Below are 23,541 nucleotides of genomic sequence, written 5' to 3'. Positions count from 1 at the left end.
TTTTGTAACTTTTCTGGGAAGGCCCATAGCGCGCATCAGCATCTTAAAGGGGTTGTGAGTCAAAAAAGGTTAAGAACCTCAATGCCAGACCATAAAGACCTTGAGGGATTAGAGCTGGCCTTTCAGGGGTTTAATAGGTGCTTTCTTATGCAGACAGTTTCTAATCTTCACAGTAGCCCTTTGAAGGAGGTAACGTACACCCATTTTTCAGATGCAGAAACTCAGAAAGGCAGAAGTGGTTTAGGGTAAAAGGCAGAGTTCCTAACCGAGGCAAATACCCTTGAGCACCGATTCCAGGCCAGGAACCGAGCGAGGCACTGGGGAGCCAGTTTCAGCTTAGAGCTCGGCGTTGCCGCTGCCTCCCGCCTCGCGGGGTCGCACCCCGGGCCACACTGGACCGCTCGAGGACGTTCCGCAGATATTTGGGGACTGAAATCGATCTTCAGCCGCGCGGGCCCAGAGGCTCCGCAGCCGCGAAGCTCCGCCCCACGCCGGGCTGGGCCCGCCCCCGCTGCAGTCGGTATTGTCCGACGGTTCCCGGCGTCCCTCGGTTCCCCTCGGTAGTTTCCGGCAACGATCGAGAGTTTCTGACGTGCCCCCTGTTGTCTCTCGGCTGCCGTCCTCGCAACCGCCGCCCCCCTTTTCAGTTCCCTCTCCCCCTCCCCCCTCTGCCGGCCCCGGCTGGCGCCTCTGGCGCTACGGGCTGGGCAAGATGGCGGCCTTCGGGATCTTGAGCTACGAACACCGGCCCCTGAAGCGGCCGCGGCTGGGCCCTCCCGATGTGTACCCTCAAGATCCCAAACAGAAGGAGGTGCGTTCAAAAATCGGGGCTCTCAAGGGGCCTGAGGCAAGCGATCGGCATAGGAGGAAGCATTGATGGTTTGGTGGGGGGGGGCGGGGCGGTTTGGTGGGAGCCAAAGTCCCAAAAGGGGTTAGAGTAAAGTGGGCTGGTGTGGGAGCGTGGGACCTGGAGGGAGGGGGTTCCGGGGGGCGACTAGGGAATGATGTAGGGGCCACGCTGGAGGCGCCCCCCTCCACACGCACACACACACACCTCAGAAAGTTGTCTGAGGCAGCTTGGTGAGCTGCGGCTGCTCGCAAGCTTGCGAGGAAGAGTGATGTTGAGCGAGCGCTGGGTGATTGGAAATCTTAGTGACTGTGGGGGTGAGGGTGGGGTCCAAATGAATATAAGGGCCTAGCTTTAAATAACAATCTGTTCTACTCAGAATCCTCCTCCTACTTCCCCCCCCCCCTTGTTCCCTTCTCTTCTCCTGCCCTCCTCTCCCACCACCACCACCCCCAGGGGGAAAAAAAAGCTAAAATGTCGTTTTCCTGCCTCAGGATGAACTGACGGCCTTGAATGTAAAACAAGGTTTCAATAACCAGCCTGCTGTCTCTGGGGATGAACATGGCAGTGCCAAGAACGTCAACTTCAATCCTGCCAAGGTGAGACAGCCCTGCCAGGCTGAAGGAAAAGGCTGGACGAATCTGAGAAGGAGCAAAGGCCCTGGGTTGGGAAGACCTAAAGGGATGACCTGAATGGCTGAGTTTTCCTTCATGACCTCATGCTACCACATTGGTATTAGCCCATCAGAGGCATGACCACCTCTCCGCCTCTCCTTCCCATCCTGAGGTGTAGTTTTCTTCCCTCAGATCAGTTCCAACTTCAGCAGCATTATTGCGGAGAAGTTACGTTGTAACACCCTCCCTGACACCGGTCGCAGGAAGCCCCAAGTGAACCAGAAGGACAACTTCTGGCTGGTGACTGCACGATCCCAGAGTGCCATTAATACCTGGTTCACTGACCTGGCTGGCACCAAGCCACTCACGCAACTAGCCAAAAAGGTGAGGTGCTGGTTCCTGGTCTTCAGGCCAAGGCGGGGAGCATGGGTATGAAGTACTCTCCTATCCCCAGATTAAACTACGTGGGTGCCAACTTGTGGGGATGATAGAGGTCTCACTATCTGTGATGTCCGTCCAGGTCCCCATTTTCAGTAAAAAGGAGGAAGTGTTTGGGTACTTAGCCAAATACACAGTGCCTGTGATGCGGGCCGCCTGGCTCATCAAGATGACCTGTGCCTACTATGCAGCAATCAGTGAGACCAAGGTGAAGAAGAGACATGTCATTGACCCCTTCATGGGTGAGTAACTCCTAATACCAGGGGTCCCACCACTGATCGCATCAAGGAGTGATAGAGAGACCCTTGGAATGATTCTGCTTCGTCGTCTGTATTACTTGCTTCTGCTTTTATCTTGCATTCACTCCATTGGTAAACATTGAGTGTCTTGAGTATCTGCTGTGTGCATGTACTGGGCTGTCGAGGGGACTGGTCCCTTATTCCCACCCTTAGGATGCTTATAGTCTGGTAGGGATGCTAAGGCATATGTACGAATCACATAACTAGAGAAAGTGTGTGTATGCATGACTATGTGTATATATGTGTGTGTGTCTCGAAAGAGAAGGTGAAAGGTTTTTTGAGACTTCAGTGGACAGAAAGATTACTTTCTTTTGGGGACACCTGGGAAGGCTTTGGGCAGGTGTCATTGGACCAGAGCCTGAGAAGATGAATAGAATTTAGAAGTATGGTGATTGGGGATATGGGTGTGGGGTAGCGGGGGGGGGGGAACAGAAGATGTTCTAAGCAGAGGGATGGTGTAAAATAGTCCTTTCCCCACCTTTCCCCTAGAATGGACTCAGATCATCACCAAATACTTATGGGAGCAGCTGCAGAAGATGGCTGAATACTACCGGCCAGGGCCCGCAGGCAGCGGGGGCTGTGGTTCCACGATAGGGCCCTTGCCCCATGACGTAGAGGTGGCAATCCGGCAGTGGGACTACAACGAGAAGCTGGCCATGTTCATGTTTCAGGTAGGAAGAAGGGCATGTCACATGACGCCTCAGTGGAACCTGGCCTCACGTTCTGCCGGTATGGGACAGAATCTGCCTGCCAGCTTCCCCCAGCTGTGGTTCTCTTCCTCCATTCGTTTACTTTATCTGCTTTATCGCTAAGAGTCCCCAGGGAAACTAATATGCTTCCCGCCCCTTGGACCCATAGGATGGAATGCTGGACAGACATGAGTTCCTGACCTGGGTCCTTGAGTGTTTTGAGAAAATCCGCCCTGGAGAGGATGAGCTACTTAAACTGCTGCTGCCCCTGCTGCTTCGAGTAAGGCCTAGGATTTGGTGGGGAGGAGTGCCTAGGGAGGATCCGAGGAGGAATAAGATGTGACTGCCATGTCCCTTGGGGAGAACTGGGGGTTTTGATGGGCATGTCTTCACAGTACTCGGGGGAATTCGTTCAGTCTGCGTACCTCTCCCGCCGCCTTGCCTACTTCTGTACCCGGAGACTGGCCTTGCAACTGGATGGCGTGAGCAGTCACTCATCTCACATTATGTCTGCTCAGTCGACAAGCACACTGCCCACCACCCCTGCTCCTCAGCCCCCAACCAGCAGCACACCCTCTACACCCTTTAGTGACCTGCTGATGTGCCCTCAGCACCGGCCTCTGGTTTTTGGCCTCAGCTGTATCCTTCAGGTGGGTACTGTGTGGGCCCAAGGAAGCATTAAGAAGCATCCTGAGAAGACTTGGATGCCTGTCCTGAAGAATGGGGGTGATTCTCAGTGGGAGGTGGGAGCAGGCACTGAGTACTTGCTTGGAGATTGTTGCTTCTCGTTCCTGGGGCATTAGTTCCTTTCCAGGACTAAACAGTAGACCTGGAGCCTTTTAGGAGAGGGGATGAGGGGAGGGGCTCAGAGATGGAGTGGTGCTACGCCAGGGACTCAGAATAACGTTGGCCCAGAAAGCTCAGGCTGGGGTCTTCTAATGGGGTTCTAGAGAGGTAGCCTTGGGAACTGAGCCTGACTTAGCTGTTCCGGTCTGGCAGACCATCCTCCTGTGCTGTCCTAGTGCCCTGGTTTGGCACTACTCGCTGACTGATAGCCGCATTAAGACTGGCTCACCACTCGACCACCTGCCTGTTGCCCCCTCCAACCTGCCCATGCCAGAGGGCAACAGTGCCTTTACTCAACAGGTAAGTCCCACCAGGAGCCAGCCTTGTGCCCCTGGATTGAGACGGGAGGCTGAATTGCTCTTTCAGAAATAGTGACTTAGAGGGGCACCTGGGTGGCTCAGTCAGTTAAGCGTCTGCCTTTGGCTCAGGTCATGATCCCAGGGTTCCTGGATCAAGCCCTGCGCTGGGCTCCCTGCTCAGCAAGGAGTCTGCTTCTCCCTCTCCCTCTGCCTCTCCCCCTGCTTCATGCTCTTTCCCTCTCTGTCAAATAAATAAATAAAACCTTTTTTTTAAAAAAAAGGAGATAGTGACTTTGAGTCTGGTACTGTCCTTTGCGCCTAGGCCCTGGCTTTCTGTAGGCCTTGGTGCATCCTTAATTAAAGCCCTCCTTTTCCCATACTGCAGGTCCGTGCAAAGTTGCGTGAGATTGAGCAGCAGATCAAGGAGCGAGGACAGGCGGTTGAGGTTCGCTGGTCTTTTGATAAGTGCCAGGAAGCTACTGCAGGTGGGTGCCAGAGGACAGAGAGTAAGAAGGATGTTTGAGGGGAGAATGGTAAGGACCTAGCAATCTGAGAGTCGGCACACATTTGGCCTCTTGTTAAGTCCCCTTTACCGCTTTTCCTCCCGAGGCTTCACCATTGGACGGGTGCTCCATACTTTGGAAGTGTTGGACAGCCATAGTTTTGAGCGCTCTGACTTCAGCAACTCTCTTGACTCCCTTTGTAACCGAATCTTTGGATTGGGCCCTAGCAAGGATGGGCACGAGGTAAGCAAGGAGGGGAACAGACGGAGCAAAACAAAAACAAAACATTGCAAGAGCAACAGTACGCCTGAGGGGAAGGCATGGTGAGGGCGGACACCAGGGATGTGTGAAGAGACAGTCTTCCTGGGCCTGGGATGTTTTAAGATGGGGGCCCAGTCTTGAAGAAATTAGAGCACGGTACTTTTTCCCCAGCCCTACCCTACTCACCCTTGTCTTCCTTTGGTCTCCAGATCTCCTCGGATGATGACGCCGTAGTATCATTACTGTGTGAATGGGCCGTCAGCTGCAAGCGTTCTGGTCGGCATCGCGCTATGGTGGTAGCCAAGCTGCTGGAGAAGAGACAGGCCGAGATTGAGGCCGAGGTCAGGGGGCAGAGATAAGAGAACACGGTTGGCCAATGGGGCAGGGGCAGCTGGGGTTGGAAACAGATGGAGCTGAGTAGCAGAACCCAAGTTCAAGTTGTGAGAAGACAGAGGGGTACGGAACCTAAAGGGAAAGTTGAGTACATAAGGCAACAGGAAGAAGGAGTAGATCGATGTTGGAGTTAGGGAAGTAGACAGGGCTTCAGTTGGGAGGTGGTAAAGAAAACGGAGCTCAAAGCGGGGCTGGAAGCGAAGAGCTTGGGGGTGGAGGTGAGACACGTGGCAGTTCAGGCATATGCATGGAGAGGTGAAGAAGCAGGGCAAAACCGACGCTAGGGTTGCTTCTCTTGTCTTACAGCGTTGTGGAGAATCAGAAGCCGCCGATGAGAAGGGTTCCATTGCCTCTGGCTCCCTTTCTGCTCCCAGTGCTCCCATTTTCCAGGATGTCCTCCTGCAGTTTCTGGACACTCAGGCTCCCATGCTGAGTATGGACCCCTGCCACCCTCCGCCTACCTCCGCCTAGACTCAGTTACCTGCCACTGTCACTGGGAAGCATAGCGAAGGGCTTTCTGGTGTCTATTTCTGTTTTGGGCTTTCTGCAGACTGAGTTTGGGGTATAATTCTAGCCTCTGATCATCTTATGGTTGAACAGAATAAAGGAATCAAGAGAAGAATAAAAACAAGAACTCACACCAGAAGCATTCTCATGCATAAATAGCAGCAAGGATGCTCTCTTCATTTCCGAGACGGGGTGTGGGGCAGGAGGGGGGTGAACCAACTGCACTTTGTCCCTCAACGGTTTGGGGGGTTGTTCCTTGTCTCGCCTACCTTGGGTACTCTTAGGAGCACTGTGCCTTCGGTGTGCTTCTCTCCCTGGCTGCCCATTTCTTGTGCTCTTCTAAGCCCCCCTTTCTCATTCCCTCTGTGCAGCGGACCCCCGAAGTGAGAGTGAGCGAGTGGAGTTCTTTAACTTAGTCCTGCTGTTCTGTGAACTGATTCGACATGATGTTTTCTCCCACAACATGTACACTTGCACCCTCATCTCTCGGGGGGACCTCGCCTTTGGAGCCCCCGGCCCCCGGCCTCCATCTCCTTTTGATGACCCAGCTGACGACTCAGAGCGCAAGGAAGCTGAGGGCAGCAGCAGTAGCAAGCTGGAGGTGAGTGGGCTTTGTCTTGCCCTCGCTACCTTCTTCGGTTGCTCCCATCTTCCTGGCTCCCAGAGTGGTCTGGGTAGCCCTCCCCTAATAAGGAGGGTGGTATTGGCTCGGTGCTTTGGGGCCAGCCCAGCCCTCTCACATCCGTTGTTGGCATTTGCTCCTCACAACGGGGTGAGGTGCTCTGATCCCCCACTTGGAAGCTGAAAGGATTGAGACGTGAGGTGGGTATGTGACCTGTCAGAGCTCGACTCCTGATACGGTGCTTTTCCTAACACGTCTCTTCCCTCCAACTTCACCGTGGGCCTTTCTCGGTGGTGTGGAGCAGCTCCCTGGGGCTAAAGCAACTTGGCTTATGTTCTGTGTCCTCAGGACCCAGGGCTCTCGGAGTCTATGGACATTGACCCTAGTTCCAGTGTGCTCTTCGAGGACATGGAGAAGCCTGATTTCTCAGTAAGTTAGATTCTCAGTAAGTTAGGTGTGGAAGAATGCAGCTCCTGAGGGCCTCCTGTTATGCGTCTCTGGGGAATTTCTTTATGCTCCTGACCCCCTTTTTACTCTCTAAATGTTCTGCCTTTTCGCCTTTTCTTAGTTATTCTCCCCTACTATGCCCTGTGAGGGGAAGGGCAGTCCATCCCCTGAGAAACCAGATGTGGAGAAGGAAGTGAAGCCCCCACCCAAGGAGAAGATAGAAGGGACCCTTGGGGTTCTTTATGACCAGCCGCGGCATGTGCAGTATGCCACACACTTTCCCATCCCCCAGGTACTGTTCCCCGAGCTCCTGGAGACCTCAGTTTTGCGCCGGGGTTTCTGTCCAAGGACTGTGCTGAGGGGTTGGAGCTGTTCTTGCGGGTGTGGTATGCTGGGAAGGGCTTGAGCACTGGGATGCTAAGGGGCACGGAGCATGCTTTGGAGAGGAGGGAGTGAGGCCTGTACCGGAGTCTGACGGTGCTGCTGGGATGCAGGAGGAGTCATGCAGCCATGAGTGCAACCAGCGGTTGGTCGTACTGTTTGGGGTGGGAAAGCAGCGAGATGATGCCCGCCATGCCATCAAGAAAATTACCAAGGATATCCTGAAGGTTCTGAACCGCAAGGGGACAGCGGAAACTGGTGGGTTTGAGGTTCCTGAAACAGATCTCCCCCTAGGAGTGCCCTAGTCAGTGTCCCCTTCCCCAGCACAGGGAACCCCCAGTCATGTCCCCATGTCCTGTCTCTTGGAGTCTCCTGAGAGCTCTAGTCCTTTTGAAACTTCCCCCCTCATTCCCCCCCTCTGCAGACCAGCTTGCTCCTATTGTGCCTCTGAATCCTGGAGACCTGACATTCTTAGGTACCTCACAGTAAGCCCCATACTGCCCGCCCTCCCCCCTCCCCTCCCTTGACCTAGCACCTCCCTGTATGTATTCCTCTAAGGTCCACGTAGTCTGTGGTCCTCTAAACCTTTGCTTCACTGACCCCTTCCCTTCATCCCTCCCCCACCACATCCTCGACCCTCCCTTCCCTTCTCCCTTTCTCCCTCCCACCCTTCCTCCCTGCCTTCCTTCCCTGATCCCTCCCTCCCCCCACCCACTCACAGCCTTCTCTCCATACCCCCATCCAGACCCCCAGTCAACTAGTTCTCGTCCCCATCCCGACTGCTCCCTTTCCACTGTCCCCTCAGGTGGGGAGGATGGGCAGAAGCGGCGACGCAACCGGCCTGAAGCCTTCCCCACTGCTGAAGATATCTTTGCTAAGTTCCAGCACCTTTCACATTATGACCAGCACCAGGTCACGGCTCAGGTGTGGGCCTAAGTCTTGCCCCCTTCCCAGCGTCCTGCCGGCCTGCCCTGTTTTCCTTTCCTCCGTATCTTTTTTTCCCCCCCTAGGCAGGCTAAACCTCCCGGTCTCATCCCCTTCCGCCATCCTCCTTTTCTTGCCTCCCTGGTTCTTCCCGCTTCTCTCCACTCCCGTCTCACTCCCACTGCCCTTATCAGGTCTCCCGGAATGTTCTGGAGCAGATCACAAGCTTTGCCCTTGGCATGTCATACCACTTGCCTCTGGTGCAGCATGTGCAGTTCATCTTCGACCTCATGGAATATTCACTCAGCATCAGTGGCCTCATCGACTTTGCCATTCAGGTGGGGAAGTTGGGGAGATGAAGGTGAAGGAAAGCGTTTGTGCTGTATAGGGTCACGAGGTCGAGAGTCGGGGCTCAAGCCTGTGTCCCGGACTACTTGGGATGGGCAAGAAGGCTAGCTCGGTGGGGGCTGGAGGGTCAAGTGGAACATGAGCTTAGAAGGCCGGACTAGAGGCACGTGCTCCACAGGGAGGCCCAAGAGATAGATGAGAGCTTGGGTACGGACTGTCCTCCCGCTGTGGTGTTCATAGAATTGTATCCTAGAGACGGGTTAGATCATTAGATCGTTAGATCGTCAATGTGGCTTGTGGCGTTAATAGAATAAAGGACTGGCGTATGGCAACAGGGCCCTTCTAGACTGAGGCGGCTCCAGCAGGAAGGGGCTCAGGCCTGCCTGGGCAGTGGCCTCGCAGGAAGGGGGGTTATATACAACACGTGGGCCTCGTCTCATTTCTCACCCCCTGCCCCAAACTCGCTCTGCTAGCTCCTGAACGAACTGAGCGTGGTCGAGGCCGAGCTGCTCCTCAAGTCCTCGGATCTGGTGGGCAGCTACACTACCAGCCTGTGCCTGTGTATCGTGGCCGTCCTGCGGCACTACCACGCCTGCCTCATCCTCAACCAGGACCAGATGGCCCAGGTCTTTGAGGGGTAAGCAGAGGCTGTGGAATGACTGGACGGCACAGGACTCCAGCGAAGGCCAGTGGCAGGGGGCCCCCGAAGGACACGGAGGGCTCTCACCGTGGGGAAGTACCTGCCGTTTGGGCGGAGGGGGGAGGCTCGTGAGCCTGTGTCCGGGGACCTCTGTGCCTTGGCCCGTGCGCACCACCAATGACCGGCTCAGCCTTGCCCCCTCGTGACAGGCTGTGTGGCGTAGTGAAGCATGGGATGAACCGGTCAGATGGCTCCTCTGCGGAACGCTGTATCCTTGCTTATCTCTATGATCTGTACACCTCCTGTAGCCATTTAAAGAGCAAATTTGGGGAGCTCTTCAGGTAAGAGAGGTGGAGGAGGTGAGGGTAGAGAGTGGGACCTTGGCCCGTCTCCTTCCCGTTACTGCTCAACTCAGGAGCAGAGCACAGCCCAGGACCCTGCTGTCTCTGCGGGGCCAGCTGGGAACTCTGTCCTTCACATGGTCTTGGTTCCGGAGAGTAGGCCTGCCTCCCTCTCTTCCTTATCAGCCTGGCCCCCAGCCCATCTCTATGGGGCCCACACTCCTCCTCCTCCCAGCCTCCAGAGGCCCCCGCGCCTTGTTCTCACTGGGTCCCTGTCCCTCCCACTCTGCTTGGTCCCGGCTCCCTTTTGCTTGTCCCAAGGTCCCCGGCGCCTCCCTTTTTTTCTCCTCTCCCCCTTCCAGACCACTCCTCTGCCTCGCCAGATCTCCTCCAACACTACTGTGTCCCTTCTCCCCCTCTGCAGCGACTTCTGCTCCAAGGTGAAAAACACCATCTACTGCAACGTAGAGCCCTCAGAATCCAACATGCGCTGGGCGCCCGAGTTCATGATTGATACCCTGGAGAACCCTGCAGCTCACACCTTCACCTACACGGGGCTAGGCAAGAGTCTTAGTGAGAACCCCGCTAACCGCTACAGCTTTGTCTGCAATGCCCTTATGCACGTCTGTGTGGGGCACCATGATCCCGATAGGTATGGGGCGTACTGAGTCGGGAACGGGCACCACGCTCCTGCCTGAGTTTGGGAGGGATGAGATACCCGGGAGGTACGGCAACCTTGGTTATTGCTGGGGTGGAGATGAAAAGTTAATGAGTCTGAGGTTTTGTGGAACAAGCTTTTTCCTGAGGGCGTTTGTACTTCTCCCCAGGGTGAATGACATCGCAATCCTGTGTGCGGAGCTGACTGGCTACTGCAAGTCCCTGAGTGCAGAATGGCTAGGGGTCCTGAAGGCGTTGTGCTGCTCCTCGAACAATGGCACTTGTGGTTTCAACGACCTTCTCTGCAACGTAGATGTGAGACTTGGGCCTGGGTCCTGCTGGGGCATGGTATGGTTCCCTGGGCCGGGGGCTGGTCCCAGTCGTCGAGGTAGCAGAGGGACGGCCCGGTAGAGTGGAGGCCCACCACTTTGAGTTGGCAGCCTCTCTGCACACTGAGGCGGGGTGTCTTGTCTGCATTTTCCTCCAGGTCAGTGACCTGTCTTTTCACGACTCCCTGGCTACTTTTGTTGCCATCCTCATCGCTCGGCAGTGTCTGCTCCTCGAGGACCTGATTCGCTGCGCTGCCATCCCTTCACTCCTTAATGCCGGTGAACTGCCAATCCATAACCCCTAGAATTTCTGGACCCCAGGTTTGACTAGACAATCTGGCCGTACTCTCACTGTTCGGTGTGGGGCTCCCTAGTACCGCCAGAGGCCAGTCCGGTGGTGTGCCTTGGGCTGGGAGCGGCCTCTTTCTAACCTGGCATTGGCCGCCCCGATCTTTCTGTGTTTTGACCCTCCGAGAGACTCCCCTGGCGCTGTAAGACAATTGGCTGCCCCACCTCTTCTCCAGCATTATCTTGTCATTTCTCCTTTTGCCTGACCTCACCTTCCCTTGCAGCCTTTCGCCACCCACAAACCCACATACGGTCTCCCTTTGCCCTGTCCAATTTGCTTTGTTGTTGTTGTTTTTATTTTTCTTTAGCTTGTAGTGAACAGGACTCTGAGCCTGGGGCCCGGCTTACCTGCCGCATCCTCCTTCACCTTTTCAAGACACCTCAACTCAATCCTTGCCAGTCGGATGGAAGTAAGTGACCCCAATCTGAGCCAGCCAGCAGTAGAAAGTGTGGCAGACCCCCCCCCCCCCCGCCGTTTCTACTTTTGCTTCCCCTGACTTCAGCTTCCTCCCCAGACAAGCCTACAGTAGGAATCCGTTCCTCCTGTGACCGCCACCTGCTGGCTGCCTCCCAGAACCGCATAGTGGATGGAGCTGTGTTTGCTGTTCTCAAGGCTGTGTTTGTACTTGGTATGGGGGTAGGAAGGGAGTGGTGCCAGAAGTGTGTGTGGGGTGGAGTGGTAGCTAAACTACAAAGGACAGTCTTTCTCCCTCCTCAAGGTGGTCTCTCTGACCTTTGGGGAGGAGAGGAGGGAGGGAAGTATATTTCTGTCCCACAGGGCAGGATTTGGGGAGTTGCTGCCTCTGTGGGTCCGGGCTGGGTCTCTACACTGTGTTCAGATCTCACTCTGCCCTCCCTATCTCCCGCCCGTGAACCACAGGGGATGCGGAACTGAAGGGTTCGGGCTTCACTGTGACAGGAGGAACAGAAGAACTTCCAGAGGAGGAGGGAGGAGGCGGCAGTGGCGGGCGGAGGCAGGGTGGCCGCAACATCTCCGTGGAGACAGCCAGTCTGGACGTCTATGCCAAGTACGTGCTGCGCAGCATCTGCCAACAGGTCAGTCTCACCTTCCGCCCGCACCTCCTAGTGCCTTTACGTAACAGAGCGCTCTTTCCAGCCACGGCCACGCCACCTTCTTCCTATACCTCCTGCCGCTCGTCGACCCCCAGCCCATCCCCCTTACTCCGTACCCCGTCACTGCTTCTTCAGGAATGGGTAGGAGAGCGTTGCCTTAAGTCACTGTGCGAGGACAGCAACGACCTGCAGGACCCGGTGCTGAGTAGCGCGCAGGCACAGCGCCTCATGCAGCTCATCTGCTACCCGCATCGATTGCTGGACAATGAGGACGGGGAAAACCCCCAGCGGCAGCGCATTAAACGCATTCTCCAGGTAGGCCAAGGGGACGGGGGGTCTCGGAGGAAGTGGGGGGCCCAGGCCCGGGGTGAAACAGTGGGAGTCCTGAGAGAAAAAGAGGGCGGTGGTCAAGGAGGAAGACAGACGGGCAGAAGGCGGTGAGAGAAACAGTTCCGACGTGGGTTCAGGAGTCAAGCCCACGCGGTCTAGCGCCTAGAGCCAACCGTTGGGTAAGGGCGCGGCTATCGGGAGTGGGACCGGGACCGTAGCTTATCAGTGGGAGGCACAACATCCAGGAAACTGAGTTTGGGGCTTGCTTGTTTGGCGTTTGCTCCTGGCTAAGTAGCGGACGGCGGGGCTCCCGAGGAGCTCGCAGTGATGGAGCGTCTGATTTGGGCCGAGTAGTGTGCTCAGTGCTCTATGTACATCTTCTTGTTTCATCTGTGCAGCCCCGTAAAGTAGGTAGGGATGTCTGTGTTTGACCAACGAGGACTCCAAGGCTCGAAGAGCTTGAGTCATTTGCCCAAGGTCACACAGCTAGTGAGTTTAGAGTCAGCATGGGAACCCAGGCGGGCCCGTACCCCGTGCCTTTGCCACACGGATTCAGACATTCAGGTAACTGGAGGGAGGGTGGAGAAGGAAAGCCATCAGGAAGAGCTACAGGAATAAGGTCTCTTCAGCCCAGAGGAGATAACGTCAGGGAGGGATTAACTCACAGTAGGAGGCTTTGGGTCCTAAAGGACTTTGAGCAGCTGGTTTAAAACAGGAGAAGCAGGCTTCAACTTTAACATCAAGGATTTAGGGTAAGCGTTAAGGAGAACTTCCCCCCTCGAAGGAATGTGAGGCTCTGGAACTGGAGACTGGGGAAAGGTGAAGTTTTCCCAAACCGCTTTTAAAACAGTGTAGGTTTCTCGGGGCTCCTGGGTGGTGCAGTCGTTAAGCGTCTGCCTTCGGCTCAGGGTGTGATCCCGGCGTTCTGGGATCGAGTCCCACATCAGGCTCCTCTGCTGTGAGCCTGCTTCTTCCTCTCCCACTCCCCCTGCCTGTGTTCCCTCTCTCGCTGGCTGTCTCTGTCAAATAAATAAAATCTTTAAAAACAAAACAAAAAAAAGGGTAGATTTTTCAACCATTTTGGGTCATGTTGGTGGAGTCTTTCCTGAATAGAGTGACATGGGTAGGCATATGTGTTTCAAGGTTGTGAGAGATCAGGAACTGGCCTTGGGGTGGTAGGTGGCTGGGGGCGGGGGACGTGATGATGACGAGCTTGCGGGCGGCGTCTCTACCCCAGAACTTGGACCAGTGGACCATGCGCCAGTCTTCTTTGGAGCTGCAGCTCATGATCAAGCAGACCCCTAACAACGTGAGTGGAGCCCGCCCCCCTCTTTCCCATACTCACTTCCAACTCCATGCAGCAGGGGGGCGGGCCACCACAGAAGAACCTGCGTCTCACCCTCAGGTCCTTGAGCCGAGAGAGATAAGAGAGGATGGGAAGATGGCAAACGCATGGGGCTGATGAATAGGGAGGTGGGTCGGGAGTGTTGGGGCTCTGTGCCTTGGGGGGAGGGGTATTGGCTGCGGTAGTGGCGGAGGCTGTTTCTGTGGTCACAATGGTAGGAAGGTGTGCGTGGAGGAGACAGTGGGGAATTGGAGAAATAAGGAGGTGCTGGAGGGCACGGCTCCCAGCAGAGTGGTGTCTCTCCCTTCTCGTTGCCCTCCAGATGCTTTTCTCCACCCTCATCTTCTATGTCTCCTACTCTCTGTTTTCCTTCACCCCCAGTTGCCTAGTTAGCACCCCTTGTGCCTTTCATCCCCCCACCCCAGGAGATGAACTCCCTCTTAGAGAACATCGCCAAGGCCACAATCGAGGTTTTCCAACAGTCAGCGGAGACAGGGTCATCTTCTGGAAGCACTACCAGCAACATGCCCAGCAGCAGCAAGACCAAGCCAGTGCTCAGGTTGGGTAGAAACCTGTCCGGACCCCTCCCCTTCTGAGTTGTTCTTCTGCTAGTGTAAATGATTTCAGCCTCACGGAGATACTAGGCCTGTCCATCAGGCAAGGAGAGGATGGATTGTTCTACCCTTGCCTGGCTCCTCTGGAACCCTGTGTACTCCATCTGTCCTCCAGCTCTCTAGAGCGCTCTGGTGTGTGGCTGGTGGCCCCCCTCATTGCTAAACTGCCCACCTCAGTCCAGGGGCATGTGTTAAAGGCGGCTGGGGAGGAACTGGAGAAGGGCCAGCATCTGGGTTCCTCTTCCCGCAAAGAACGTGACCGACAAAAGCAGAAGAGGTAAAGTGGCTGTGGGGGCACCAGGATTGAGGGTTAGAAAGGAAAGGAGGCAGGGCCAGGGAAGAAGAAAAGTTGGGACAAGTTGGGACAGAGGGGTGGGGATAAAAAAAATCACAGGAAAGTGGAAAATCGGAGGGTAAGAGTGGGCACGGTTGAGCAAGAGGCTAGATCTTTTTTGTTGTTAATTTTATTGATTTATTTGATAGAGAGAGGGATATCAAGAGAGAGCCCAAGCAGGAGAGGAGAGGGAGAAGCAGGCTCCCTGCTGAGCAGGGAGCCCAACACTGGGCTCAGTCCCAGGACCCCGGGATCATGACCTGAGCCAAAGGCCGACGCTTAACCAACTGAGCCACCCAGGCACCCCGAAAGGCTAGATCTTGAGAGAGTAGAGTCTGGGGCTTGGAATAATGAGCTTGGAGCTTCCTGACTCGCATCCCATGGTCCTCCTCTTCTTTTCCTCTTCCTCCCTTCTCTAGCATGTCCCTGTTGAGCCAGCAGCCATTCTTATCCCTGGTGCTGACGTGTCTGAAAGGGCAGGATGAGCAGCGTGAGGGCCTTCTCACCTCCCTCTACAGCCAGGTGCACCAGGTACAGGCCTCGGGGCCACCGAGCAGGGCCGCAGGGCAGAGACAGGTGCCCCTGAGGCCACCACGTCCCCAGAACCTCCAGTACTTTCCGATCAATGCCTTGGGTGTTTGGGGATGGAAATGAGAAGATGCCCCGAGCTGTGTGTTACCCTTTTTTCTGTCTCAGATTGTGAATAACTGGCGTGACGACCAGTACTTAGATGACTGCAAACCAAAGCAGCTCATGCACGAGGCTCTCAAGCTGCGGCTCAACCTGGTGAGAGGGGGGCCCGGGGAAAAGAAAGACGTGGGTGGGACTAGAACTGCACCACAGAGAAGCCCTCCTCCCCCTCTCCGGCCGGCCAGGGGCTGGTGGGGAGCTGAGACAGAGGCCTCAATTTCCGCTGGATCTTCGAGTACAGACCTGGCTGTCCTCAAGACGCAGGACCTAGGGGCGCCTGGGTGGCTCAGTGAGTTAAGTGTCTGCCCTCCGGCTCAGGCTGTGATCTCAGGGTCCTGAGATCAAGCCCCACATGGAGCTCTGTGCTCTCTCTCTCAAATAAGTAAATAAAATCTTAAAAAAAAAAAAGACACAGGATCTAGAAGTGGTTGAGGGCCTGGATCTTGGCAGAGACCCTGCCCCAGTATCTTAGATTCTGGCTGGGCCCTCGGAGCCCTAGAAACCCAACACGGAACGTTGAGTGGAATTCTGGACATCCCTTAGTCCAACTCTGATCAGTTCCTAAGTCAGGAAACCAACGCCCAAAGGCGCCAAGAATTAAGTCATTGGCCTGGAATCATATAGCAGATCATGGGTCCGACTGGCACATGGCCTGAGCTGTGCGAAGTGGCGGCCAGGCCGGCCGGGTTCCACTGTAAGCTTTCCCGCAGTGCTAGATTTGGCCCCCGAGCCATCTGACTGGGTCGTGGCCCTGGCAGGTGGGCGGCATGTTTGACACGGTGCAGCGCAGCACCCAGCAGACCACCGAGTGGGCCGTGCTCCTCCTGGAGATCATCATCAGCGGCACCGTGGACATGCAGTCCAACAAGTAAAGCATCCCCACCCCTTCCCTTCAGTTTTGTACCCAAGAGGAACTCCCTTCCCCCACACCAGGTGCACGGCCCCCTACGGTTGGCGTGGCTCTCCCTGCTCGGGTCCCACGCTGAGGCGTTGTCTGTCCTAGCCTGTTTCCTCTCCGGTTTTCTCCCGGGCTTCTCATCACAGCGAGCTCTTCACCACCGTGCTGGACATGCTGAGTGTGCTTATCAACGGGACCCTGGCCGCGGACATGTCCAGCATCTCTCAGGGCAGCATGGAGGAGAACAAACGTGCCTACATGAACCTGGTGAAGAAGCTGCGGGTGAGCAGGAGGGAGGGCAGGGCTCGGCGGGGCCGGGGACCGGCCCCATGGCTCCGGCTCGCCTGACCTTGTGCACGCTGCCCGGCCTCAGGGATTTCGTTCAGGCCAGAGCCGCCTGCCCTCCCTGTCCACATCCGCTTTTCTTTTTTTGTTTGTTATTTGTACATCGAGGCGAGGCTTTACCAAGTTTCATCTTCGTGCCCCGTTCTCTGCTGTCCCCTGAGACTTCCCATTCCTCCTTTGCTGTGTCCTTGAGCCCTTGCCCCATCTTCCTCTGCCCGCAGAAGGAGCTCGGGGAGCGCCAGTCAGACAGTCTGGAAAAAGTTCGCCAGCTGCTGCCACTGCCCAAGCAGACCCGAGATGTCATCACATGTGAGCCACAGGGCTCCCTCATTGACACCAAGGGCAACAAGATTGCAGGCTTTGACTCCATCTTCAAGAAGGAGGCACGTCCCCTTTCTTTCCCATCCCCGTGGCACCGATCCCCCCACACCCAGCTTTTCCCCGCTTTGGGCAAGAGCTTTCCCTGCATGAACCTTGTGGCTATGACAGGCTCAGTAGGCCAGGGAATCCGTGGGGCTCTTCTGGTGAGAGCCGTCTCTGGGGTGTGGAGCTGATCACTGAACTTTTGTTTACGTTTCTGCTCCCCATCTTGGGAGTCTCATTCTTTTTCCTTGGTCTGTCCCTTCACCTCTGCAGGCCTCCCCCCATCCACACCCAACTTCGAACAGACCACCCATTTCTCAGCACCTTGTCCTCCTCCACCCTGGTCGGTACCCCACCCATCGGTCTGGCCGACTGCTGGATCTGTTACCCCTGCATTCCTCTGCCCCAGCGCACCCATCTCTGCGCAACTTTCTCTGCCCCTTGTCTCTGTCTCTGTTGAGTAACCTGAATCGCTGTGGAGAGCGGGGGGGGGGGGCGGCGGGGAGACAAAGCAGAGTCTAAATTCCAGAGTCCAACCCAGTCCTACATACATTGTCTTCACTTCTTTTCCTGGCCCATCTGGCTGGCTTTCCCCCCCATGCCTTCCCCCCACCCCCCACCACATGACTCTCACTTGGCCTTTCTCTGTGTCTCTCCGATCCCCTCTTTTGTCTCTCTCTTCCTGTTTTTCTGTCTCCCTATTTCTGTCTCTCGCTCTCTGTCTTTGCCTGTCTTCAGGCTCTCCCTGCCTTCCTGTTTCTGTCTGTGTCTTCCTCTGAATGTCCGCATCTGTGCCCGTCTCTGCTCCCTCGCCCGTGACCCTCGCCCCTCTGAACTCCGTCTGCTCTGTGAGTGTGTATGTGTGTCAGTATGCGTGTGTGTTCGTGTCCGTCTGTCTCCCTCTCACCGCCTCCCCGGAACCTACCCGGGGCCTATTTTTGTTTTTGTTTTTGTTTTCTTTTATTGTCAGCAGATCCTACCCCCTCTCCTAGAGTCCTCAAGGTCTGTCTCTGTTTTCCAAATCTCAGCAGCTCACTGTGTCTCGTTTTCTGGAGCAGGGTCTACAGGTTTCCACCAAACAAAAGATCTCTCCCTGGGATCTTTTTGAGGGCTTGAAGCCGTCAGCACCACTCTCCTGGGGCTGGTTTGGAACAGTCCGGGTGGACCGGCGAGTGGCCCGAGGAGAGGAACAGCAGCGCTTGCTGCTGTATCACACGCACCTGCGGCCCCGGCCCCGTGCCTATTACCTGGAGCCGCTGCCGCTGCCCCCGGAAGATGAGGAGCCTCCTGCCCCCACCCTGCTAGAGCCCGAGAAAAAGGCTCCAGAGCCCCCCAAAACTGACAAACCTGGGGCCGCTCCACCCAGTACTGAGGAACGCAAGAAGAAGTCCACCAAGGGCAAGAAACGCAGCCAGCCAGCCGCCAAGACAGAGGTTAGCGCTGCCCCCCACCCCGTTATGCTTCTTCCACAGCCTCCCCCCTCTCTCTTTCTCCATGATTCTGTGCAGTTTCTGGTTTCTGGTTTCTGGGGGCGGGGGAGGTGGGGGAGAGGTGCCTTTAGAATTACAGAAATGAGCCACATAGGTCTAGCTCCTCTGCACCCCTTGTACCCCAGCTCACCCCACCCCACCGAGCTACAGTCCACTCACCTTCCTCCTCTGCTGTTCACACAGGACTATGGAATGGGCCCGGGAAGGAGCGGCCCCTATGGCGTGACGGTGCCTCCAGACCTCCTGCACCACGCTAACCCCGGTTCCATATCCCATCTTAGCTATAGGCAGGGTTCCATAGGCCTGTACACCCAGAACCAGCCGCTACCCGCAGGTGAGAGCCAGCCCCTAGGAATGAGAGTTACCCGAGCGTCTCTCCCGCCTGAGGGACGATGCCACATCTCTGAGGATCTGTGCATGACCTGGACGCGGAGCCAGGGATTGGTGGGCGGGGGGGGGGGACAAGGAGCCTGGAGAGGTCAGCCCGCTCCCCTTTCCAGGTGGCCCTCGCGTGGACCCGTACCGCCCCGTGCGGTTACCGATGCAGAAGCTGCCCACCCGACCACCATACCCTGGAGTGCTGCCCACAACAATGACCGGAGTCATGGGACTAGAACCTAACTCCTACAAGACCTCTGTGTACCGACAGCAGCAGCCCGCGGTGCCGCAAGGACAGCGCCTTCGCCAACAGCTCCAGGCAAAGATAGTGAGAGGGGCAGTAGGGAGGGCCGCCAGGGAGAGGGGCTTTGGAGGGTCACGGGACTGAGGAGACACCTGGGATCTTCGCAAGGACTTGCAGAGCGGGAAATGTGAGAACCGAGATGGTAGAAAGCATTTTTCCGAGTTTGAGTTTGTCTCCTTTTTCCCTTCAGCAGAGTCAGGGGATGTTGGGACAGTCATCTGTCCATCAGATGACTCCCAGCTCTTCCTACGGTTTGCAGACCTCCCAGGTGAGGGCACAAGAGGGTGAGAATGGGGGAAGGGGGCTTGAGGCCAGCTGCCCTGCACAGGCCCTGACCCCCTCTCTCCTCCTCTTTAGGGCTATACTCCTTATGTTTCTCATGTGGGATTGCAGCAACACACAGGCCCCGCAGGTACCATGGTGCCCCCCAGCTACTCCAGCCAGCCTTATCAGAGCACCCACCCTTCTACCAATCCTACTCTTGTAGATCCTACCCGCCACCTGCAACAGCGGCCCAGTGGCTATGTGCACCAGCAGGCCCCAACCTACGGACATGGGCTGACCTCCACTCAAAGGTACCCAAGGCATCTGGGGGGGGCTGTGAAGACACACTGGGCTGCGAGGGCGCATCTGGTGGGGGAAAACCCGTGCCAGGAGGTGACGGGACTAGTCAGAACTTTTGGAGATGTGAAGAACGCTTAGCTGGCCACAAAATGCCAGAGCCAGAAGGGACCTTGGCGACCGGTAGCTTTCCGTCCACATGCCTGACATTTCTTCCTGGCCCAGAGAGGGGAAATCACTCCTACAGCTATGATACGGAGAGATCCGAGGTTCTTAGACGTACTGAGTGGTAAGGGGTCATCCAGGCTGTAGTAGAGCAGTTCCACACTGGAACAGACTAGCCCCCGAGCCATCCGACCATGCGGAACACTAGTCTAGCTTTAGTTAAGACCCAGGAGCCACGTCTTGAGGCGCTGTAGCTTAGGATGTAGAACACTGGGGAGTGGACCAGAGGAAAGCCCTTTCCTTGGAAGCCTCAGCTGCCCGCTATGTGGCCAACACTATGCTAGGACGGTCTAGGGTGAGGAGAGATTTTAGAAGATACAGAGTCCCTCACCACAGAGAAGTTTTCATCCGGCTGGGGAGATGAGACTTACTCAGAACATGACGATGAGGAAAGAGGTATCAGGTGTGCAGTTGTGCGCTGCAAAGTAAATGGGAATTCAGAAAAGGTATGGGATGATGTCATCGTGGGCCTGAGTCATCAGAGGAAGTTTGACGAAGGAGGTGAGGTTTGAATTGGCCTTCAAAGGATAGCTATAATTTGGACTTGTGGAGTGGAGGACAAGAAAGGGGGGCCCTTTCTCGTTGACATAGCGTCAACGAAGACGTGGGGATCAGAGTAAGGAGGGTGACTGGGGTGGGGGGGGAATGGAAAGAAGAGCAAGGATAGCGTGTAAAATTCACGCTGGGGCAGTAGCAGGAGATAGGCGCGGGATGGGCAGGCTGATATGGGGCTTCGAGCGCTCGGTGTAGAGTTGAGACACAGTCCCCCAAAGAGCTCTTTTGATCAGGAAAGCCATATGGTGAGTCGATGTGCTGACAGATGAATATGGGATGCAGGGGTAGGACGCATGGGGAAGGAGACAGAAGACTTGAGACAGAGGGTCCGGCCGGGAGGTAGCCTGTTGCTGTGCCGTACGTGGGAAGGCATAAGAGTGGGAGAACTCAGTAGTCTTTCAGATTCAGAAATGTTCCCTGGGACCCCCAACACCGATAGCAGAAAGCACCTCAGTGGGTGTTCAGAGAACGCCTCTCCTATGCTAAGACTGACTTTCGTTCTCGTAAGAGAAAAATGGCAGAAACAGGGTTGGAAGATGCCTCGCCATGGAGGTTACGAGCCACTAAAACGGGGTGACATCTTTGCCCCTTATTCCCCAACCTAGAAATCTGTCAGAACCCAGAAGGGCCCTTCTGGTTAGTGCCAGGAGGAATGAGTGAAGCGACTTGTCGGGGTTTCCTCCAGGTCAGGGACTCGGGACTTCTCCTCCCCCCCCCCCAGGGCCGTGCCTTGACCTTCGGACCCCTGGGCTTTGCAGGTTTTCACACCAGACCCTGCAGCAGGCACCCATGATAGGTACCATGGCTCCGCTGGGCGCGCAGGGCGTCCAGGCCGGCGTGCGATCGGCGTCCATCCTGCCGGAGCAGCAGCAGCAGCAGCAGCAACAGCAGCAACAGCAGCAGCAGCAGCAGCAGCAGCAGCAGCAGCAGCAACAGCAGCAGCAGCAGCAGCAGCAGCAGTACCACATCCGGCAGCAGCAGCAGCAGCAGATCCTGCGGGTGAGGCCCTGGGCCTTTCTGTGGGACCCGGAGTCCCAGGAGGGGGTGATGGGCACCCTTCGGGGCTCTGACTGCCAGCCATGGAGTGAGGCGGCGCCTGCCCCGGGGAGCGCCCCCTGGTGTGCAGTAGGGGCCCCGGAAGGCCCTGCCCTCCTCTCCCCCTGCTGGCTTCCAGGGTGGCCAGTGGGAGCGCCCCGGGAGGCCGGTGCTGGGACTGGGGGTGGTAGACCCTCTCGCCTCCCTGGCCGCCCCCACGTCTGAGGCTCGGCGCTCTCGTTCGCAGCAGCAGCAGCAGCAGCAACAGCAACAGCAACAGCAGCAGCAGCAGCAGCAACAGCAGCAACAGCAGCAGCAGGCACACCAGCAGCAGCAGCAGCAGGCGGCTCCTCCCCAACCCCAGCCCCAGTCCCAGCCCCAGGTAGCTGCTGGACCACAGCCCCCCGGGGGGGACAGATGCCCAGGTTGGGCACACAGCCAGTGAACCGGGTTGGGCACAGTGTTTTGGGGGCGGGGGGAGAGGTGGGAGGCAAGGCAAGGCACAGCACTTAGAAAGGGGGAGATGAGGATGGAGAAGGAAGTGGAAAGTTCGAGGTCCGTCTTCCACTTCCGGTTTCCGCCTCAGTTCCAGCGCCAGGGGCTTCAGCAGACGCAGCAGCAGCAACAGACAGCAGCTTTGGTCCGGCAGCTCCAACAACAGCTCTCCAGTAAGCCTGCCTTCCTCCCCCAGGGAGAGCCCCAGGGCCTGCACGGTGGGCCCCCACACCCCGGGCGGGAGGAGCTCAGGTGATTGCTTCAGGCCCAGGTTGTGGTGTCCCATCCCTGCCCTTGGTACCTGAATAGCCTTCCTCGTGCATCCCCACCTCCCTGCTCGGTCTCCCAGGCCTGATCATCTCTGGTTTTCCGCAGATACCCAGCCACAGCCCAGTACCAACATATTTGGACGCTACTGAACCACCTGGAAGAACCACACGTGCACTGGATGTGGCCCCACCCTTTCCTCTTAATTCCCGGTCCCCTTCTCGGGCTAGCACCAGTAGTGGTTGGGGCTCTTCCCTCAGGCTCCATTTTTAATAAGTTTTTAGTATTTTTGTTAATGTGAGGCATTGAGCTGTTGGGTTTTGTATATTATTTATATAGAGACCCCAGAGCTGTTGCACCCAATACACAGAGCTTCTTTGCAAAGGGAGTGTGTGAGTTCTGCATGGCTGGCAAGGGCGGGCTCTGGGGGGAGTGCTGGGGGCTGGACCAACCAGTCAGAGCCTTCGTCCTGTTCCTGTTCCTTCTGTTCCGATCAACTCCCCTGTTTACCTTCCATCCCCTCAGTTTCTGAATTATAATTGCATTGCTACTCTTTCCTCCCTTCTCCAACCTGGCAACATATTATATAGGTTTGGGCCCTTGGTTTCTTAAGAAGGGCAGCCTACCTTCTCAGCTGGACCTTGCAGGTTCTTCGTAGCTTCTCGCCTGGAGGGAGAGGCTGCTGGGATGGGGGAGGGGCAGTGAGGCCCAAGGAAAAAATCTGTGGAACTGATTCTTCCGCTGCCCATCCCACACACTGGGTTTTAAACAAACTTCAGGGTGGGGGGTGTGACAGACACTGCCTACCTTTTTTGCCACCTCGCGTGCTCCCTGTCACACACGCAGCATCTTAGAGAACTTTCCCCAAGAGTCACATTTCTGGGATGAAAACTGGCCCGCCATTGGCAAGTGTCCCCATCGAACTGGTGGTGGTGGAAGGACGGTATCATTCTAGGAGGAAGAGAGACCCAGGAAAAGGAAGGACCCCTTTTTTTCTCTCTCCACTCTGTTGCTGGAACTGTTTTCACATGACCCACCTTGGCAGTGACCCAGGATGACTGTGGCGCCCTCCCATTTTACAGTAGAGAAAACTTGAAACTGTTGCCCCCGTGTCACATTTGGAACTGTGGCAGGGTCACCTGCGGCCCCTTTGCCTTCAGGTCTGGGGCCCTAGATCTAAGGCTATTCAGGAGAGCCAACTAACTGCTTTACTACAAAGGAGTCTTCTGGTATGCCCAGCTGGGGCTGGAAGAGGACCAGCCTCAACCTGGTGGGTGGGTGGGACCAGATGATTTGACAACTTCAGGGGAACATCTAAGCCATAGTTGCACTGGCAAGGGTCAAGTGTGCTGGTAAAACCAGGAGCACCAATCAATACCCAAGTTCTAGAAAAATAAAAAAGAATAAAACAAAACCCCGCTTTGAGGTCCACGACGCCCTCGCTCATGTGGGACTCAGCGAGTTTCAGAGCCGTGTGCACAAGGAATGAAACTCCGGACAGGGTG

At 56.2% G+C, this 23,541-nt stretch overlaps 1 protein-coding gene across 11 annotated transcripts; it reads left to right on the top strand.

Annotated features, from left to right (window-relative positions):
- Window positions 1-516: 516 nt before the first annotated feature.
- Window positions 517-22,420, top strand: MED12 (mediator complex subunit 12). Of its 11 annotated transcripts, none has more exons than XM_087860173.1 (46): window positions 517-811; window positions 1,342-1,446; window positions 1,654-1,845; window positions 1,982-2,141; window positions 2,688-2,869; window positions 3,057-3,167; window positions 3,283-3,537; window positions 3,887-4,033; window positions 4,418-4,517; window positions 4,642-4,778; window positions 5,006-5,137; window positions 5,496-5,622; window positions 6,068-6,297; window positions 6,667-6,747; window positions 6,887-7,057; window positions 7,260-7,404; window positions 7,571-7,621; window positions 7,952-8,070; window positions 8,265-8,408; window positions 8,892-9,055; window positions 9,268-9,399; window positions 9,824-10,051; window positions 10,227-10,371; window positions 10,544-10,664; window positions 11,042-11,143; window positions 11,237-11,362; window positions 11,614-11,789; window positions 11,943-12,122; window positions 13,375-13,446; window positions 13,908-14,041; window positions 14,212-14,373; window positions 14,850-14,961; window positions 15,127-15,216; window positions 15,879-15,988; window positions 16,165-16,300; window positions 16,585-16,746; window positions 17,785-18,159; window positions 18,400-18,550; window positions 18,717-18,922; window positions 19,089-19,166; window positions 19,256-19,310; window positions 19,386-19,473; window positions 20,998-21,238; window positions 21,522-21,656; window positions 21,861-21,942; window positions 22,145-22,420. In XM_087860173.1, the coding sequence occupies exons 1-46, from the start codon at window positions 713-715 to the stop codon at window positions 22,186-22,188; spliced, it is 6,495 nt and encodes a 2,164-aa protein (XP_087716299.1). In that variant the 5' UTR covers window positions 517-712; the 3' UTR covers window positions 22,189-22,420. The 11 variants fall into 11 exon arrangements, with proteins under 11 accessions (XP_087716299.1, XP_087716300.1, XP_087716298.1 ...); XM_087860174.1 differs by having other exon boundaries at window positions 518-811; window positions 11,249-11,362; XM_087860172.1 differs by having other exon boundaries at window positions 518-811; window positions 11,249-11,362; window positions 18,717-18,913; window positions 19,256-19,473.
- The last annotated feature ends 1,121 nt before the right edge of the window (window positions 22,421-23,541 follow it).

Source organism: Ursus americanus, chromosome X (assembly GCF_024610735.1).
Source record: "Ursus americanus isolate L20-20 chromosome X, mUrsAme1.1.p, whole genome shotgun sequence".
NCBI lineage: Eukaryota > Metazoa > Chordata > Mammalia > Carnivora > Ursidae > Ursus > Ursus americanus.
The sequence above is the reverse complement of the archived record's forward strand: the minus strand, read 5'-3'. Positions and strand labels throughout refer to the sequence as shown.

Coding starts and splice junctions, on each gene's coding strand:
- MED12 (XM_087860165.1), top strand. CDS start 713: ATGGCGGCCTTCGGGATCTTGAGCTACGAACACCGGCCCCTGAAGCGG. Junction 5,138..5,495: donor AGGCCGAGATTGAGGCCGAG/GTCAGGGGGCAG, acceptor CTTGTCTTACAG/CGTTGTGGAGAATCAGAAGC. Junction 21,239..21,521: donor AGCAGCAGCAGATCCTGCGG/GTGAGGCCCTGG, acceptor TCTCGTTCGCAG/CAGCAGCAGCAGCAGCAACA.